The 21,618-nt window shown below is 37.9% G+C and overlaps 1 protein-coding gene across 3 annotated transcripts in view; it reads right to left on the reverse strand.

Moving 5' to 3' along the window:
* Positions 1 to 7,541: 7,541 nt before the first annotated feature.
* SUSD4 (sushi domain containing 4) overlaps positions 7,542 to 21,618 on the reverse strand; it is a 226,248-nt gene continuing 212,171 nt past the window's right edge. For 2 of the 3 annotated variants that reach the window (XM_074222767.1, XM_074222765.1), the window contains 2 exons: positions 20,741 to 20,947; positions 7,542 to 16,683 (listed from right to left, as the gene is read on the reverse strand). In XM_074222767.1, the coding sequence (XP_074078868.1) occupies positions 20,763 to 20,947 (185 nt within the window). In that variant the 3' untranslated portion in view covers positions 7,542 to 16,683; positions 20,741 to 20,762. The remainder of the gene's footprint in view (positions 16,684 to 20,740; positions 20,948 to 21,618) is intronic. The other variant, XM_074222766.1, reaches the window with a different exon arrangement.

The following is a 21,618-nucleotide window of genomic DNA, read 5'->3' on the forward strand; positions in this document are numbered from 1 at the left end:
ATTGATTTTGGAGTTATAACTCCTTAGGTATTCTCAAGAAGACATTCAAACAAGACAACTAGCCCTAGGTATGGGTTTTGGAATCAGTGGATCTGTGTTTGAATCCTAGTTTGTGGGGTTTTTTTTTTTTTTAGGTTTTTGCAAGGCAATGGGGTTAAGTGGCTTGCCCAAGGCCACACAGGTAATTATTAAGTGTCTGAGGCTGCATTTGAATTCAGGTTCTCCTGACTCCAGGGCCGGTGTTTTATCCACTGCACCACCTAGCTGCCTCTAAATCCTAGTTTTGCTGATTGCTGTTTTGAGCAAGACTAAGTTTTAATTTCTTCAGTGATAAACAAGAGTATTGGGCTAGTTAATCCCTGAGTTCTCTTCCAGCTTAATCTCCATGATCTATTATTTTTTTCCTTTTGAATATTTTCATTACAAATTGGTGGGAAGCTTACAAGTTGGATGGTAGGATCTACAATCATGCCTCATCAAATGTGGTTAATTAATTGGTTTTGATAAAACATAGAATTAGTTCATCTTGTCCACTCAGTCTTATAAACTCAATGTCATCCTTGACTCCAGAGTCAATACAACATTCAATACACATCCAATCTGTGGTCAAAGCTTTTCATTTCTGCTTTTGCAACCCCTCTGGACTATATGTCTACTCTGAACTCCTAGTCACCATTCTCATTTGTTGTTGTTCAGTTCAGTCTGATTCTCCATGAATCCATTTGGGTTTTCTTGGCAAAGATACTAGAGTGGTTTGCCATTTTCTCTTCCACCTCATTTTACAGATGAGAAAACTGAGGCAAACAGGGTTAAGTGACTTGACTGGGATCACACAGCTAGTAAATGTCTGGGGTCAGATTTGAACTCAGGAAGATGATTCTTCCTGATTCAAGGGCTGGAACTCTATCGATTACACCACTTAGTTCCATAGTCTCTCTTTTGATAATCTCATAAACTCCCTTGAATTCTGCTACCATCTCTATATAAATGACTTCCAGCTTCCTATGTCTCTCTCCTGAGCTCCTGTCCAACCAACTGGCTGAAAGCCATTTCAAATTGGATATCCTGTAGGCACCTCAAAATCATCATTTCCAAAACAGACCCCCCCCCTTCTCCCTCCCCCAAACTGTTTCTACTCTCCCTATTGCTCTTATGGACATTACTAGTCACTCAGGTTTGCAACCTCAAAATCATCCCTTGATTCTTTACTATCCTTCACTCCATATATCTAACCAATTGCTAAGTCTTGTCAACTCTACCTTAGCATCTACTTCCTGGCATCTACCCTCTTGTTTCCACTCATTATCTTTTGCATAGATCATCAGAACAGCCTTCTAATTGGTCTCCTTGCATCTAGAATCCCATCTGAGAGCTGTCAGAGATCTTCCTAAGTCAGACCATATCACGCCTTTGTCCAAGTTGACTCTGCTTCCTCTGCTCTCTAGGATCAAGTACAGACTCCTTAATGATAATGTTTTTCTTCTAGGATTCTATCTATCCTCCATCTATCTTTTCATCTCTGTCTGTCTGTCTGTCTCTTTCCCCCTACTTGTTTGTACACAGTTATTTTCATGTTGTCTCTTCCATTAGACTGTTACCTTCTTGAAAGACAGGATTACTTTTTGCTTTTCTTTGTATCTCCAGCAGGCAGCACAGTACCTAATACATAGTGGGATGTTCGTTGCATTGACTAAAGTAGACCAGACTCCTCTGCATGATATTTTAAACTATTCACAGGCTATCTCCAGCCCTCCTTTCCAGGCTTACTGAGCATCACTCTTCTTTCCACTGAATTGCCCTACTTTTTATTTCCCACATAAGACATATGCACCTTTGCAAAAATTGTCCTCCATACTTGAAAGACACGTCTTCCCTGCCTCTACCTTTTGGAAACCCTAGCTTCCCTCATAGTTCAAATAATGCCATCAAATAAAACCATAGTTCAAATTAAATACCACCCAAGACCTTTTGTGATTACAGTTGTTGGTGCCCCCCCATTACTTTGTATATATTATGTAGTATCTCATTTGCATACATGTCCTTTTCCCCAGCTGAGCACAAGCTCCTTGAGGACAAGTACTAATTCATTTTCATCTTTATATCCTTAGCACCAGCATAGTGCTTGGAGCAGAGCAGGCACATTTATAAAAGCCTATCCTTGAGGTCTAGAGATAACACCAACATCATTCTTACAGTGTAGATTATGATCCAATTTCCTGGTGCCCTTTCTAGTGTCTGCTACCTTTTACCAGGCCCAAGGGAAGGGGAGCTAAGTTATTGAAGCTATATCTCTCTTTACTGCCTGCCTATATTTGGATCTATTCCCATTCATTACTGTCACAGCTCCTGATCTAAGGCAACACCACAGCATCCATCATGGAAAGGGGAGAGAAGGAAGAGAATAAGTATTTTTTAATCTCTTACTATTTTCCAGTCATTGTGCTTAGTGCTGTACTTATGATCTCAGTTTAAATATGACCTCAGTTGATTCTCATGACAACCTAAACCCCCAGTTTAGAGTTGAGAAAAGTGAGACAGGAAGAGGCTCTTGACTTTCTCAGGATCATATAGCTAGTAAGTATCTGAGGTCAGAATTGAACTCAATTCTTCTAATCTCTAGCCTAGCATTCTATCCACTTGCCACTTAGCTGCTTCACAGGAGAATAAGAGCCTCTTTTCAGAAAGAATTGGAGAAGTGGCAAACCACCAGCTCTCCTTTGAATGTCAGCAGGAAAGGCAGAAGGAATGGGAAATTCTAGATCTCAAAGGAACACTGAGAGATCTTCAATTCTATCCTATTTGCCTCTAGGCTGTCCTAGAGGGAAGAGAGGGCAAAAATAGTTCTTGCCTTCAGAACCCCCAAGAAAGAAGCTCTTTAACCTATTTCCTCATCAATGTCTTTGATAGGCTTACAAGACATGTCCTTCCCATTGCTACTGAGGAAGCTAGTGGCAATATTAAGCTAGAGGTGGATGGAGTACTGACTTGGAATCAAGCAGAACTGAGTTTATATCTAAGGCAGAATTTCAAATTTGGGCAAGTCACTTAACTTGTTTCAGACTCAATGTCCTCTATAAAATGAGGATAAAAATATCACCAATTTCACAATGTTGTTGTGAGGATCAAATGAAATAATGTATAAAGTGCTTTGCAAACCTAAAAGTGTCTTACAAATGTTAGCTAGCTATGATTTCTGCAGGAGACTGAAGATTATATTTTGTTATTTTATTTAAGCTTTTTACTAAAATTTCAGTAAGCCTTGATTTAGAATATGTAGAAATCTATCCAAAGTGAAGTAAACAGAACAAAGAAAATAATATATACTGTCTACATCATATGAAGGTAAAGAACACCACCCCCATCAGAACTGAATACTGCAAAATTATAATTAATAAACTGGGTTCCCAAAAGAGATATAAGAAAACTTCTCACTCATCTCATTTCTTTTTAGAAAATGCCAGACTCCCCCTCCCAACATCTTGATTAGTTTTGCTGAATGCTTTCTACCTCCTTTCTCTCTCTCTCTCTCTCTCTCTCTGTGTATGTGAAGCACAGGGGGATAACAACATTTTTTTTAAAGGAACAAGTGGATTGTTTGCAGCAACAAAAAATACTGTACCCCTGAAGGTAAAGAAAGGGGAAGCTTGCTAGTAGTTTGGAAGATGGCATTATACTTCTAAAGAAATTTAATTAAACTAGAAGTGTATGTTCAGAAAATTGTTAACTTATTGGGCAAAACTACAGAATCATAATCCTTAGGAAGAAAACCATATTGCACTAACATTTGCCAGTTGCTAAAGAATGAATTAAAAACTGACCCAAGTGATTCTGTTGGACCACACACTAAATCAGGGGATTTGGAGTTTGTTCAGAGAACTTGAATGATTAAAGGGTTGAAAAGTATGAAGGAAGATGAAAGGAATTGGGCTTATTTGGCCTATAATCATTTAGTTTGGGATCATTTAATAGTTGTTTTTAATTCTGTGAGGTTGCCATTCAATTGTATATTCTGTCATCTTGATGATAGTACAATTATGTAGTCCTTTGTACTGTACAAAGTACTTTCTCAGACATAATAAGTTTACTTGATTTTCATAACAATACTCTGAAGTAGGCAGGAAAATACTCTCCCCATTTTAGAGAAGAAAAAACTGAGACTTAGAGTAGGTAATTAACTAGCCTAAGGTTATACAGCAAGTAAAGAAAAGAACTCCCAGGCTCTTTCCATTGCACCCCAGTGTCTCTAATTAGTGTCTAAACATGAAGAGATGGGCTTACCCTCAATCATAGAGACTTAGATAAATTATTTCCACACTTCAGTGTCTCTGTAATTTCTTTGATGTGGGTGGTCCTTCCATTGGTGCAACTAAAACCTATCCATTTCATGTTCATCCTATGTGACTTGTCTATGTGCTCTGGGTATACCTTCCACAAGGAACCCAACTACTGTTATCCAATCCACATAGCAATTTTCCCTATTGTGATTTTGCTATAATATAGATTGTCATAAGAAATTAAAAGGAAATTTTTTTGGGGGGGTTGAGGAAGCTGTAGATGAAAAGCAAAGGCCAACAGATGATACAGAAAAAAATTTAGGAACTCAGAATGCATACAATATATGTATAGTATTATATAGTGTCAACATATTTTATCTTTTAATACCATAATAATTTAGACTTCTCTGGTACAAAGAGGGCCAAAATATTTATGAGGATTTTCCTGATTGTGGGGGTGCCCCACCCCTAAGCCTCACAATGTAGAAGGAATAACTGTAATGTTCTAGGGTCTTCCTTTCCTCTGGACATTATGTGGATATGCATGGAGAAGACAGACTGTCCAACTGGGACAGTTAAATGCCTAGCTTTCTTTCTAACTTTCCTTGATATTTTCTATATTTCTGCTAGTGTGCAATCATACTGATGTCAAGAATTATGACTGTAGATTTAATGCTGTTAAAATCTTGTTTATTGTGGAAGGCTATTTGCTCCTGAGATATAAACTGACCCCTGTGGATTGTATCCTGTCTCCCCTTGACCCTATATCTTGTCTGATATTTTCCCCCTCACCTAACCTTGATGTGACAGGAAATGACATGTTGAACTTAGGGATCAAGCACATGGGACAGAAAAGATCAGAATGTATCTTGCCATTGGAAGATACCTGGTCCAAGGTGTAAGACCACTCCCCAAGTACCACCCCTTGCCCAACCTACCACAGAAGCTTATTTAAAAGGTTCTTTCCTTTTTTTTTTCTTCTTCTTTGTCTATAACTGGATGGGTTTTTCTTACACTCTTTTTTAGGCCATGGGGAGCACCATAGGCCTCCCCTACGTCATGTGGCCTGACTAAACCAAGCCTCATGGCTGCCTCTCTTTTCTCTTTTTTTTCTCTCTCACTTTCATTCAAACTTCACCTAGCCTATGCTTAAAGTGGTTACTGCTTTTCTAGGAGTTTTAACTCGTATATTTGTAATAATTTGCTAAAATCCTGAGCAGTTTTAACATTTCAGAGAGCTTGAATTCCTTTGTCCTTTCAGAGGCCCTCAATTTTTCAGTTACTCCAAATTCTATCTTTAATTGATGATGGGGAAAATTCCAGTGGCAACAATACCTCAGATACTTCCCAGCTATGTGGCCCTGGGCAAGTCACTTAATCTGTTTGCTTCAGTTTCCTCATCTACAAAATGGGAATAAATAGCATTTATCTGACAGGATTATAGTAAAGATCAAATGAGGTAACATGTAAAATGCTTTTAAAATGTTAAAACACTATAAATACTATTATTGTTATTGTCATTATTATTGTTGTTATAATACTTTATCTTTTGCAGCAAATACCAAGTGTAATTTTCCAGGGATTATTTCATGATTCAAAGTCATAAAGAGCCATCAAAAGAACATTCGTCTTAATAAGATAGACCTTTGTTTCAGAAATTTGGGCTGATTTGAAGCATTGAGAAATTCCCATATGAAATCTAGTCTGCTTTGCTCTTCCTGTTCAGTTTTGGGCCCAATTCATTCTCACTCCTTAGTGTCTGTCCCAGATAGATATCCTAATCAAACATCAACCTATTTGGTTGGAGATTAAGGCCTAGGGACTGGCCCTGTGATTTTACTGGTAATGGGAACTCCTTGATCAGGAAACATCCCTTTATTCATGCAGGTCTGTATCTTCTCAGAAATTTGAAGTTTTAGGAATTTGTCCTGAGGGTTTCAATTATAGTAAACATCTGTACAGCCCCTTAGGTATGCAAAGCATTTTATGTTATTTCATTAGATTTGGTTCTCACAATAACCCTGTGCAATCAGTGTTATAATCTTAATTTTATAGTTGTCTGAGAATAGTTAAGTGATTTATCTAGGGTTGTATGGGTAGTATGTGTCAACCAGGTCATTCTAGCTCCAAGGCTGCCTTTCTGTCAACTATGCTCCAAGAAGTGGGGTGCTGCTACCTGAACTCTTTGAGGCTCACAGTGACAATGAAATACTTTCTTATCTCTTCTTTGGTGGGGGGCAAAGGAGGGATTAGATTTGATTAACTGATATTTAAATTTTTAGATTTAGATTAATTTAATGATAATTATTATTATTGTAATCCATTAAATTAGATTTGATCAGTTTAATGATGTTAATTACTTTGACTTGTTAAACTGAGATGGGTTGGACAAAGGGGCACTGTGCAGTAGGGACAGGACATCAGCTCTCAGATGCCTGGTCTAGTGGAATATCTGGTAACATGTTTCCAATGGAGAGGGAGGGAAAAATGTCTGCTGGGACCTAGATAGCATATAAAGCCCTACTGAGTCACAAATACTGTCATTTGGCACATAGATTCATGGTAATACACAGAAGGGTTGGGGGGGAATAGTGGTAGAAAGGACACAGAAATGAATTCTTAGAGATAAAGAAGAATATTATAAAGATCCAAGCAAGAGTAATATCAGAGCTTGTAGAAATCTCTGAATATCTTTAAAAGTAAGGCACATTGAACTGATCCAACAATTCTGGAGAGCAATTTGGAATTATGCTCAAGGGGCCACAAAACTGCATATTCTTTGATCCAACAATACCACCACTGTATCCCAAAGAGATTAAAAAGGGGGAAAGACCTACATGTACAAAAATAATTATAGCAGCTCTTTTTGTGGTGGCAAAGAATTGGAAATTGAGGAGATATCCATCAGTTGGGGAATGGCTGAACAAGCTGTGGTGTATGAATGCAATGGAATGTTATTGTTCTATAAGAAATCATGAATGGACAGATTTTAGAAAAACTTGGAAACATTTACATGAACCAATACTGAGTGAAGTGAGTAGAACCAGGAAGAACATTATGCACATCAACAGTAACATTGTGTGATGATCAACTATGATAGACTTAATTATTTTGAACAATTTTAACAATGATCAAAGACAATTCTAAAAGAATTGTGATATATAATGCCATCCACATCCAAAGAAAGAACTATGGAGTTTGAATGCATATTAAAACAGACAATTTTCACTTTTTAAAAATTTGTTTTTTTTCTTAAGGTTTGTCCTTTTGATCTGATTTTTCTTTCACAGCATGGCTAATATGGAAAAATGAGAAAAAAAAAACTGTGCATGTATGACCCACATCAGATTACCTGATATCTTAAGGAGGGGAGAAAGAAAAGTGGGAGGGAAAAAAAACTATAAAAATGTATGTTAAAAACAATCTTTACATAGAATTAGGAAAATAAAAAAATTAATGAAACAAAAAAGGCATATTTTTGTACATCATGAATAGAATAGGTAGCTTCAGTTGGAAGGTAGGATGATCTATTAGAATTCTCAGTTTTCCCCCCAACTTGCTGATGCTATCATTCTGGGGATTTCAAGATTTTTTTTTTTCTTGTTTCGGTTTTTGCAAGGCAAACAGGGTTAAGTGGCTTGCCCAAGGCCACACAGCTAGGTAATTATTAAGTGTCTGAGACCGGACTTGAACCCAGGTACTCCTGACTACAGGGCCAGTGCTTTATCCACTGCGCCACCTAGCCACCCAAGATTTTTTTCTCAAAGAGGTTCATACTATACCTTAAAAAAATGTGTCTCTGAAGACATTTTCTAACAGTGGATACTTTGTATTCCAATAGTATTAACCTTAGTATTAGTCCTAGTACTTTGAAAATGTGAAGTTACTGTACCCTGCTAGTAAAGAGCCCTTGTTACAATTATGTTTCATTTCTCAAGTGTTTGCCTCAATTGATTTATTTTTAATTTTTAAAATAAAAGTTTGACATATTTTGGTTTTGTATCATCTATACTTTTCCTAGTGTACATATGTATTCCTTCATTCTCCTGCTTCCAGAGAATCATCCCATCATTATAGGGTATAATGCAGGGGTTAACAGTTTAGTTTTAATTTAAGATACTGAAGAAGTTTGCTATTATATTCAGTGTTCCACAGTCCTACCACCCCTCCCTCCCAACCTCTGCAAAGAAATGCTGTGAAATACTTTCTTATAGCTCTTCTTTGGTGGGGGAGGGGATTAGATTTGATTGACATTTAGATTTAGATCAATTTAATGATTGTTATTATTGTGATCAATTCAATTAGATTTGATCAATTTAATGATAAATGTTAGTTACTTTGACTTGTTATACTGAGATGGGTTGGACAAAGACGCAAAATTTAAATCCCCCATCCTTCCTTGTACCAAAGCTCTGGAGAGAGAAGAGACTCTTAGGGGCAATGCAGAGAAACATGCTATCTCAGAGTTCAGTCTTGCTATTGATTATTCTCTTTCAAGGGGTGGCTGGGTGACGACACTTAATAATTACCTAGCTGTGTGGCCTTGGGCAAGCTACTTAACCCCGTTTGCCTTGAAAAAACCTAAAAAAAAAAGATTATTCTCTTCTGCTCCAAGGAGTAGGGAGCTACTAATTTAACTCTTTGAAGCTCATATTGATAACGCAGATACGGTCACTGTACAACAGGGACAGGGATACTAGACGCTCTCTAGATGCCTGGCCTAGTGAAGTAACTGTTAACATGTTTCTAGGACCTGGATGGCACATAGGGCACTGTGGAGTCACAAACATTTTCACTTGGCACATAGATCCATGGTGATTACACAGAAATATTGGGGGAGTGGGGTGAAAAGGACACAGAGATGAGCATTAAGGAAGAAAGAAAGAGGGTGCTACTGTGAAGTCACAAAATGCAATAAAAATAGAGGGATCAAAATTAGAATAGGATCTGTGAACTCAGAGACCTAAAGGCAGAAAAGAATGAAGATCTCCAGGTCATGGAATATCTTATTTTTTTTCCTGCTGCCTTTTACCTGCTGTTAGCCCATTGCCCCAAGTTTCCATTTCTTTTTGTGGGTAGATTGTTTCTGGAAGCTTTTGGAGAATGGAGAACCATAGATTGAAGTACTCCAACAGCATAACCAAACAGTGGCTTTGGGGGCATGAGGATAAGGTTTGAAGTATTACTTAGCTGTCCCATTGTGGTCTGGGGGTATGGGTAGTACTGGTAGCACAAAGACATAATCTAAGTTTTTTGCTTGTAGAAATCTGGAACAACCTATGGTTTGTCATTGAAACACCACTGAGTTGGGTTTGAAGGCTTAGGGCTGCTGGGTTTGAATTTAGAAGATGAGAATCTGAGTCCCATCTGTACCCCTTGCTCAAATGACTTAACCTCCCAACACCTTAAGTTTCTCAGAGTCACAGAATCTCCAGGTTGAAAAAGAGCCCAGGAGCCATTCACACCTAAGAAAAAATTCTCTATAAAACTTACTCAGTAATAGTCATTCAATTATTTGCTTGAAGACTTTCCACGAGAAAGAACTCCATTACCTCTAGAGGTGGTCCTTTCTTCTTTTAGCCAAATTTTTTTTTAGATTTTTTAAGGCAATGGGGTTAAGTGACTTGCCCAAGGCCACACAGCTAGGTAAGTGTCTGAGGCCAGATTTGAACTCAGGTACTCCTGACTCCTAGGCCAGTACTCTATTCACTGCACCACCTAGCCAAATTTTTAGAAAATCTGTAGTTAATGTTTTTCCCACCAGCATTCATAAGGTATGATCTTGAGATCCCTTACTATTGTAAGAGCCTCCCCTGTACACCCTCCACTTTATTTCAATAGCCTATCTCAAATGTAGTGCTTACAATTGAACATGATATATTCTGGGTGCGATATGACCAGGGCACAGTACAAAGGAATAATAATAGTAGTGGGAATCCACATTAATATAGTCCTTCAAATTTTGGAAAGCAGTTTCTTCAGTACAGACTTGAGGTAGATTGTAGAAATAGTATAATTTTTATTCCATCCCACTGGATGCCTTGGATTATACTTCGGATACCCATTCCCAGCCCTTTTCCAGATCCTCATTCTGTCTTTTTTTCTCATTGGAATAGAAATTCCTCAAGGACAAGCAAAGTCTCATTTATTTGTACTGTTGACACCTAATAAATGTTCTAAGGAAATGCCTAATAAATGTTTTCTTTCTATCTTTTTTTCTCTATCTTCCTCTGCCCTCACCCCAAGTTGGGAGATAATCATTCTTCCCATACTTCCCTCCTCAATCCCAAGGTGTTTATCTGACTCAGACAAATTGATAAGGTGCCTTTTCACTAAAAGTGCTATGCAAAAATAAGCTATTACTATTCATTTGCCATTTACCTTGAGAGTTGTTGGTACCAAGGACAAATTTCTAACTATAATGGGGACATGGTATGTTGCCATCAAAACTGCCAAGTTCTCCAGCATTTAATACAGCAATACGTTTTACATTAAGTTTTATGATTCCAATACTATTATGGTTCAGAATTTGCCCTTCCTAATAAGTGACTGTATCTCTCTGGGGTCCTGTTTGCTTATTAGACTGAACATGGTTCCTCTGATTTTTTCCATTATCATCCTAGAAATGGATGGACATTAACTTTTATGTTTTGAGTTCAAAATAGACAATAAAATTAGGCAAGCAGGTTAGTGTTAATCTAAGGGGCTGCCATTGGGGAAGTATACATAATCTTTGGGGAAATTTCATATCTGCCCAAGATAGCATGGTTCTATACCTCTGTTTAATGTAACTTAGCAAATGGCTATGGGGCCATTTTGAAAATTCTTCTTAGCATACATTGGTACATTGGTACACGGGTACTTCAAACAAGTGTCGCTTTTAAATTCACTCTAGAAATGGAGGAATCCAATACAGTGACTTGGGCAGGCTCAAAAGTAAATGGACTAGGGCAAGTTTAGTTTTGTCAAACTATCAATATAATATTCTCGTCATCAACCACCCCAACTACTTTTCCCAAGACTACCAATACCTAGTGCCTTAACTGGAGAAATAAAAGAACATATAATGGATATTTTTCCAGATGAAGTACCCATTTTTATCCCTGCCTGATATAAAATGGTGGTGGATAGGTGAGGAAGGAAAAGTAAGAGGAAAGAAAGGGAGAAAAAAGATCAATGCTTTTGAACTTGTCTTCAAGTTCAAATCCCACCCAACCATGCCACTTTCAGAACACTGGAACAAAACACTTTTCCTGAATATAAAGAAGACTTGATCCCATGAAGGAACTAGGTGCCTATATATAAGTAGTAGTGGTAGGGAAAATTTTAAAAATTCCATCCTGGCAAATCACAACTTCTAAAGAACAAAAATATGACATGTGAAGGGCCCTGTGCTCTCCTTCCTCACTGTTTTCCACTTCTTCCTATTGATTTGCCTACAAACAGACCCTCATCACCATCCTCCTTGGCTACTGTCATAACCATTATACATCTTCCTAACTTTAATCATAATCTAGCTCTCAAACCATTGCCATACTAATCGACTTTAATTACATATTTGGTCATATTCCTTCTCTGACCAAGTGCCTTAAGTGGTTCCTTATTGCTGACTAAGAAAAATACAGGCATTACTTAGTCTCCCTTCCATAATCTGCTGCCACTCTACTTTCCTAGTTTTATCTACTATTCTTCTCCACATTCTATAGACTCCAGACAAATTGAATTACTTTCTACTCCCTGAAAATACTCTTCCCTCTTCATGCTTTCCTCCCCTTATTTCTGTCTTTTGAATTCCTACCAGCTTTTGAATTCCTACAGCTCAAACATATTTAAACCTTCCTCCATCCTGAGCCATCCTCTCCATCCCTTTCTCCTCTTCCCCCACCAATAGTTGTTTTGAAACTATAACACGAGTCAGTCTGGTATAATGAATAGAGAAGAGGGCCTTAGAGCTAGGAAGATAAGGGCTTAAATCTTATCTTTGACCTATACTGTGTGACCTTTGGGCAGATAACTAGATACTTCCTAGTCCTCTAAGATGGACTAGTTGCAGATATCTGCCTGAATTCATAGAGGGAATCTCTCCTTAGGAGCTTCCTATACCACAGATCCAGTCCCTAAACCCATAATGCACTAATCGGTCCTCATATTATTGTATTCATTTATATCTTATGGCCCTGCCAGCCTGTATATGATTTGAAAGCAGCATTTATGTCTAAATATTGCTTTTCCACAGGCCTGGTATGACTCAGGATACCAAAGGCACTTAATGATTTTTTTTAAATTGAAGGGAATTATAATTTGACAACCAAAAAAATTCTTCATTTAGCATTTCATTTCTTTAAACAGTTATGTAAAATACTTTAGGGAAGCTGGATGTTGCAGTAGATTCAAGAGTTAGGAAAACCAACTTTTTGAATTTAAACTCTAGTTGTATGACCCTGGGCATATCATTTACATGTTTGCCTCAGTTTCCTCATCTGTAAAATGAGCTGGAGAAGGAAATGACAAACTCTATTTATGCAATATCTTTACCAAATGGGATCCCAAAGAGTCAGAAATGACTGAAACCAACTGAATAACAAGTATGTTGAATTATCACCACCAAGTCAGAAGCAACATGGTATTGTCAAAGCATTGGTTTAGGAATCCAAGGACCAGGTGGAGAGTCTCTATACCCTGGAATATCTTGGCTATTCTGCTATGTGTGACCTTGGACAGGTCTCTTTGCTTCTCTGGATTTGAGTTCCTCATCTGCAGAACATGAGGGTTAGTTAGAATAGATGATCTCTAAGGTCCCTTCCTTTAAGTACAGTCTATGCCTCTAAATACCTATTGAATTCTGAACTGAGCATATATTTTGGACTTCTCCAGAAGCCTAAATTATTCAACCTATCTAGGTCTTGATTAGTACAGATAATGAATTCTCTTCCTTCCCCTTTATTCTACTTTCAAGCTGGTGGCATTACGAATTCACACACTGCATATTTCTACCGGGCTAGAATGAATTACCAAATGTTATGTAATCCTAACTTTGAATATAACTCAAATTCAAATACATCTATTTCAGGGGATCCATTATTCACATTGCTCAAGCCCAGTTCTAGTTGAGAATGAAATTCTCTGTAATCATCTAATAATGTCTCATCACTCTAATCACATCTTTCCAAAATGCTATATACATAAAAGTAGATGCCTAATCAGTATTGGTTGAAAGGAGATAGACATGACTCCAGAAATGTAAATAGATGGACAACAAGAAGAAACTTCATTGTAATTTTAAAGACCAGGGCTTTCCCCTCCACAGAAGAGGTGAGAAAATATACCATTCTTTCTTCTTTGCTAACATCAGAGATATGGAACACTGCATATGCTTCAGATATAGTAGATATTTGGTTAGTTTGTTGAATTAGTCTTTTTCTTTTTTTAAAAAAAAATTCTTTGTTATAGAAGATGACTTATAAAATAGACAAATTAAAAAAAACAACGAATAAAAATGTGTTGGTAGATTTGAGTTCTTGAGGAAACAGATTTTAACTTCATAAAATTCAGTCTTCTGGAGGAAAGCCTTCCAACCTGGAATTTTAACCAAATAAATAGTTTATAAATTAATCCCAACTCATAGTACAAGCATATTCTCCTTCTGTAAGTAAAAATGAGAAGAAGCAACCTAGTATAGTAGTTAGTGAGTGTATGGGCACTGGAATCAGAAAGTTTGGGTTCAAATACTACCTTCTACTTTCTGTCCACTAATTATTTGTCATTCCAGGGTGTTGTTACCTTAGCTCCAAAATAAGGAATTGGATTAAAGGACTGCTAAGGTTTCTTCCAGTTTTCAATTGTACATTATGTAATTCAGTCCTACAATCCTAAATGTAAACTTGATCTTACATAGAACCATTAGGGAAAAGGTAGAAGACTGAAGACACTTACTGTGTGACCCTGGGCAAATCATTTAACCCTGTTTGCCTCAATGGCAAACCATTTTGTATCTTTGTCAAGAAAATTCCAAATGGGGTCATAAAAAATGAAATGACTAAACAAGAAAAATCAGGTGCCTCAACTGGAATTTATCACATGGCCAACAAGTAAGTCAATCTACATCCTTATGATAATGATGACAAATTTGTGTGGATTCCCTTTTGGTTTGAGAACTTGGGGTTCCCAGGCTGACATTCCTAAAATCAGTTGAAATATGATACAGCCTTTTTTCCCTGTGGATTTAGACTAAATAGACCCGGGTTAGCTTTGCAACTTTGGGCAAGTCATTTAATCTTCCTGGAGGTCAGTTTCCTCAACTGGAGTTTGAACATTATGGCCTCTGAAGTCCTGCGATCCTGTAATATTTTCAAGCTCTAAAAGGATAACCTCAGAGGAGTAAAATCACATTAGGAATAGGAAGGCACAATTTTTAAGGGGTTGCTTCAAAAGGTGACTGGGAATTAATTTTCTCACTGGCACTCTGGGACCAAAGGTGAACAGAGAAGGGAGATAGTGTTGGCTTGTTATTCTGAGAGCTTTGCTTAGTTTATTGGCATTGCCCAGATTTCCCTGGCTTTTGTCAGTGGAGGTTCCCAGCTATACATTGATTTTGCCTGGCATATCTGATTCTAGCCAGGGATGCATCACATCCCATACCTCTGGCAAACTGATAGAAACTATATTCCTCAAAAAATGAACTTATGTGAAAAGGGATGAATGGGTCTACTCTTGAGATCATCCAGTGCTTTCTGAGAAACCAGTTGGAGAGTTTAATCTAAGCCACGAGAGAGGAAAGGGAAGATTATATTTAATCAAAAATGTGCTTAATTCTGAATCGTGTTTTCACGATCTGGCACTTCCTCATTCTTCTCCCTATAATATCTTTCTATGAGAGTCCTCAAAGCACCATTGTCCTTCTTAACAAAAACCTAGAATTTTGTCAAAATTTCTTGCTATTATTGCTCCACTGAAGCAGCTCCTTCAGAGATTGAACTTCAGTTTTAATTTGTCTGGAAAAAAGAGAAAAAGAAATCAGCACCTTCCTTCTACTGACTCTCCTTATCCCTCATCAACCTATACTTTATGAGATACTATAGGAAACTTGTTATTTTTAAAACACTCACTGGAGCAACATAAGAGTTAACCTACAAGGTAGGCATCCTCAGCGTCAAGAATGGAGGCTCCCCAGAGCAGGGATAGAGGTGCTGACACATCATCTTGCAGATATTTTACTGAGACCTAGAAAATTCCAACACCTTGCTGTGGGATGGGTTTGCATGCCAACATTTGTCTACTTGCATTAAGTAAAATGGCCTTCAAACCAGGATCTTTCTTCCTTCTCCTTAAATAATTTTTGTTTCAGGAAATGAGGCTGTGGCAGGCAAATATTTTGGGGGGGGGGTGCACCAACAATTAAGCAGTGTGATGCTCAACAGGTGCAAGTGACTCAGAAATACAAACAACAGGTAAAGGGTATTTTTTTCTTTAAAAAATGTTGCAACAAAGCATCCTTTTGAATACTTCCTCCATCATGAAACTGGAAATCTAACACTTTTTGGCCATCTGGAAAATAACAGTGTTTGGCAAATGCAATGGATTCATATTAGTAATATAAATACCAACATTTCACTTTGGATGGTTTATAGGACAGAAGGCCTACTTCACCTACAGAATAAAGAAATCTCCAGAAAGCCCAGTCTGGCTTTGAGTCTGTCTTTTAGGAGTTTGGGGTGGCTGGGCATTATTTTGCCACATCCAAATTACTGAATGTCTTTTATCTTCAGCCTTTCTTGGGACAGATTATTTTCCACAATGAAGAAAACTGTCCAAGAACCCAGGAAAGATATTCCCTTTGGAAACCCATTTCTTTCTGAATATGGAAAGGGGATCAGTTCCACTTTCAGGAGCCCAAATCAGATTCTTTTTTCTTAGACTGATTCAGCCTAAACCAGAATCCAGAGATTGTACAAAGCAAGTTTTAGAAGCAAATTTACATAATATAACATGCTTTCAGAGGAGGCAGATATTATTCATAACAATAATTCAATGGGATGTGTAATTCAGTAGGATTTATATGGAATTGTTCAAGTTCCCTCAACATGGAGATACATTAATTATCTTAATCCAAGGACTTGCAAGGGTTCCCCCCTTCCCATCTTGGACTATTGGCATTGGCAAAATCCCCAAGTCTCAAGTGAAAGAACCACCACTGTTGAGTTAGGCAACCCCACAGTTGAATCCAAAGTGCACAAAAATCAGGTACTGTTGCCTTGAGGATGAATAGGAAAAACAAAGACCTCTCCCCAATCCCTCAAATCTCTTCATTTACACCCCCACCCCTAGAGTGCAGGATTTTCTCTCCCAAAGGTGCAATCGAATAATGAACATTTTGATCAGGCTAAGGGGTCTTCTTCCACCAGTGGAATTTCTGTAAAAACAAAACAAAACAAAACATACAATACACAATGAGTCAGCAGTTATTAAAACCATGAAAACACCAATTATTTAAGATGAATTTTAGAGTTAATGGGTATTAAAATCCCCTTCCTCCCCTTTCCCATATTTGTCTAAATGTTTTCACTGCAAATAATATCTAACATTTCAGTATGTGACCAATTGGACCAAGGGTTCTTAACTTGAGATCCATAGATCCCTCAGGGATCTATGGATAGATTCTTGGGGGTCCATGAAATTGGATGGAAAGATATTTTTCTAATTGTATTTCAATATTAGTTGTTTTCTTTATAATCCTATGTATTTTATTTTATGCAATTAACATTATTCTGAGATAGGTCTGTAGGCCTTAACAGACAGTCAGAAGGGTTGACCACCAAAAATAGTGAAGAACCGCCAATCTAAACTGACCCTTTGATAGAATTTTAGAGCTGAAAAGGAAGATTCAAGTTTCTTTTGCCCAAAGGTAAAGAACTGTCACCTTACAGTTGTTCATTCATCTGAAGAATTCATAACATTTTGCCATCTTCCCAAGGAATCAACTGAACTGAAAGATGCCTAGTTTGAGAATATTTTATTCCAAATATCTATCCACCAAGAACATCATTCTGAGCTCTCATTAGGAGATAGGCTTGCTAATCAAGTTTCTCAGCTTATTCAGCTGGGTGACCTTGGACAAGTCAGTACATTCAAGTATTTCAGTCTCCCTAGTGTTGTTTATAATAATAATAATAATGGTTGTTCTCTGTTCTCGAAGAAGACCATGACATGCACATGAATTGGATTTGAGTAGGGGGGGCAGTTAACTGTGCTAAGTCACCAGCCTCACTTTCTCTTTCAGAGTCATCTGGGTCCAGTGGCCAGATATGGATCAGGAAGACTGGAAATGGCCCTGGATGTGAGACAATCAGGATTAAGTGACTTGTCCAAGGTATAGCTAGTAAATGTCTGAGGTCAAATCTAAATTCAGGTCCTTCTGAATCCAAGACTAGTGGTCTATCCACTGTACCACTTAGCTGCCACCTCCCTGATGTAATGTTTGAATTCTTTAAGGAGTCCTCAAAGTGCTGAATCATATGATGCTAAATGATTCATCAAAAGAAGAGTAAAAAAGGTTCCTACAAGAAAATGGCATCTTCCTACCTTGTGAAATAGTGGAGTTTAGTGGCTAGAAAGCTAGTCTTGGGATCAGAAGGACTTAGGTTCACTGCTAATCTGACATACTATCCTCATGATCTTGGGCAAGTCACTCAACTTCTGAGACTCCTGGGCAACTCTCTTCAACTTCAAGTTGTACATTGTCTGTATCAGTGAAGAGAGCTGGACTATCCCTTAGACCCATGAAATCACAGACCTAGCAACTTACACACACACACACACACACACACACACACACACACACACACACAGACACACAAACAAACACATAATTCTGCCATTCAATTTCTACTAAAGCCTTACTCTGATGTTTTATTGAGGAATGGAAGTGACTCTATCCTCTTAAAGGCTTTCAATAGTATCTATCAAACTGGAAAGTTTAAATACAGACCCAGTGAACAAACAAGCCCATATATAAATTTCATATCTTTCATCTAAGGACTAGGCTATGTGATTTTGAATAGGAAAATTATCACAAATCTGACCACCAGGGGACAAATCAAGTTCACAGTGACTCATGAAGAATCAATAACTAAGGCAACAACAATCTGGCTTCTAGTCTACCTTTCTAGGTTTATTTCACATTTCCACCATACATTCCATGTTCCAACCAACTGTCCATATTGGTATTCCTGAATTTGGCATTCTATCTCTTTAACTCTATGCCTTCATATGGGTTTTCCCCTATCTCTACAATGTACTTTCTCCTCATCTCTTTCCTAAAGAATCCTATCCTTCCCTTAAAGCTCATTTTAAGTGGTGCTACAGGGAAGCATTTCATTATCCTCTTAGTTCCAATTCCTTTCTCATATTATTTTATTTACTTATCTCTATAAATGTTGTATGGCCCCTATAGAATATAATCTCATAGAGGGCAGGGGCTATTTCATTTTATTGTCATTGTAACTCCAGGGCCAAGCATAATACCTTACACATGAGGAGTAATTAAGGGTTTTTAAATCTTTTATTTACAGGCATAATAGAATCTGCAGCAGTGGAGAGGATGAATTCATCATCCCTGAAGAAATGAAAGATATTATGGTATAGTGGGAAGTCCCCTGGATTTTGATCTAGAGGACCTGGATTCAGATCTTGGCTATACTATTTATTACTTGGACAAATCAGAACCTCTGTGAGCTTCTCCTTGACATCTGTAAATAAGGGGGTGGGAGAAAGAATGACATTACTTCTAAAGTATCCACCAATCTTAAATCTGGGATCCCCTAAGGTGCATTTCTGCCCCCCCATTCATTCAATAGCAGTCCAGCTAACTTCTTCCAAAACTTACAAGCAAAGATTTTAACACATCTGCCTTGCCCCCCATCCCATTATTCCATTCTTTCCCATTACTGGTCTCATTAGACTAGGAGAAAATGTGTATTTCTGTGATATAACTTTATCTGGTGTTGGCCCTGTTTTGACAGTGACAATTGACTATATATATGTGTTATAAATCAAGTCTCTGTTTATTTTTCTATTGTAAAGGGTAATCACCTGTTGGTTTTATTATCTATGCTTTGATAGCAGATGACAGCCCATAAAAAAGTGTTGGCCTAGTTTCCTGCTAGGAAATGGGATTCCAACATACTGGGAAAATTGACATCCATTTTCATTGACTTAATATATACTTGTTAATTGATTTTCTTGTGTACTGTTGATTTTTATTTTTTAAAGGACCCAGTACTTTAAATATCTATAGTCTCATTGATATGGGTGTTCTCTTGAGCAAGATCAAATTCTTTCCAAGTTTCTGTGACCAAAAACATAACTGGTTACCTGGTAGCCACCCTCCTAGTGATACATTTCATTGAACTTAGTTCTGCAGATTACAGAAGTCTTCCTACCCTGTTATGACCTGCCAGAGCTTTTGATTGCCTAGGTTTACAGCCATACCATCATAAAGCATCAAAGTAGGACTTTAGTGAGCCATGGAAGGACAGCTTAAAATAAGCAGGTAATAACATTTGATAGATTTCTCAATACATTGTGGTAGGGAAAAAAATCATGGGACTGGGAATCAAGAGACTTAAGTTCTAGTCCCATCTAATATTTGCTATGTGATCTCAACAAGTTTCTTAACCTCTTGGTCATTCAACTGGATCATTTATAAAATAAAGGGGGGTGAATTAGATCACTCATGTCACACTTATGGCTAGTCCTGGCAGAAAAGCTCGCCAGTGTAGCTGGAGTTGAATTGCAATGTAATTGGGACATTTATCTGTTTGTTTTCTGAATCAATTGGGGTGGAGTGACTTGCCCAGGGTCATAGAGCTAGTATCTGAGGTCAGATTTGAACTCAGATCCTCTGGATGCCAGGACAGGTACTCTATTTACTGTGCCACCTAACATCCCAGTGGGACATATTTAACAAAATAAAAACAAAACAAAAACAAAAAAGTAACAATAGAAATAAAAATACAACATAGATAATGCTAATTTATGGTTTTCTAAGTCAATATAAGGTAAACAGGGATTCCTTCCCTATTTGAGTTTAACACTACTGAATCAGTTGATGCTTCCCAGTCCTAGTCTATGATGCTGTAAGAATTGGACTGGATGGTTCCTAATATCCCTTTCAGCTCTAAAATTGGAAAATTCTGTGAATATATTCACTATGTTGCTTTATTTTTACTATTGATCAATGCTCAGTCTTTAGTTGTGACATGAATACATGTGGTTTTAAATTGTTCTTCACATTCTATGAAATGTAAAACAGCTTTATGAGAGACAGTTTGCCAAGCGGACAGTAAGCTGGCCTGGGAGCCAGTCCTGAAGATCTGGGTTTTCATATTTGACACATTGGCCATATGACCCTGGGCTACCAGGGCTCTAGTCAACTTTCTAAGACCTTAAGTTTCAGAGAAGGTGCTGACCTGGATTGGCCGGGGAAGTTTCTCACTGGGAGCTCCCTTGTGGTTCGCCAGGATACCGGTGGAACTGGGGGGAGGCATGAATTAAACACCCCACATTCCCACATTGCCAGCTGGAACTGTCGTGAGCAAAGAAGCTATGGCGAGGAGGTGGGGCGGTTGGAGTTAACTTTGCCCCAAGTGGGTTGATCTGGGACCCAGCTGTGGGCCCTATGGGCAAGAAGAATATAAAAGCAGTTTTTAGAATGTTGGCAAGAGCACCTGAGACCCCAGGGTACCTCCTTGTCCTTGGCTTTTCTCTGCCTTTATCTTCTTGAATTTCATTTTGATTGACTTGAAAAATGATTATACCTTGGGGAAGGGGTATTCAAATATTTCTTTATTAAATGGATTGCTCATTTGAACCCTCAGGTTTTGAGTGATCCATTGTAGACATTGAACTCTGGGACATCCCTAAGCCCAACAATCACAAGTCCAGTCCCTGCCCCTATCCCTTGTCTATGGAACTATAGCATAGATACATACCCATTAGATATTCATAACATACTATTTTGTTTTCCTCTCCACCAACACAAAGGCATATCATTCTTTCCCCAAACAATATCATAATTTTTTTCAACAGGATAATTTAGACTTTATACACAAAGACTGAATAGTCCCTACTCCAAATTTTCTGTCCTGAACTGCTTGACATTCTTTCATAGCTCCTGAAACTTAGCTAACTGGTTTATTTGTGAGGTGATGAGAATCATTCATCATCATCATCATCATTAGTCTTTCCACTGTACTCAGAGAGAAGCAATTTCTGCTGAGTGAGTGGGAAGCAGTTTGATTTGGGATATCAGACTTTGGGGCAGGATAGACTATGCAAGAAAGGATTT

This window comes from Macrotis lagotis, chromosome 2 (genome assembly GCF_037893015.1).
Source record: "Macrotis lagotis isolate mMagLag1 chromosome 2, bilby.v1.9.chrom.fasta, whole genome shotgun sequence".
Lineage (NCBI taxonomy): Eukaryota > Metazoa > Chordata > Mammalia > Peramelemorphia > Peramelidae > Macrotis > Macrotis lagotis.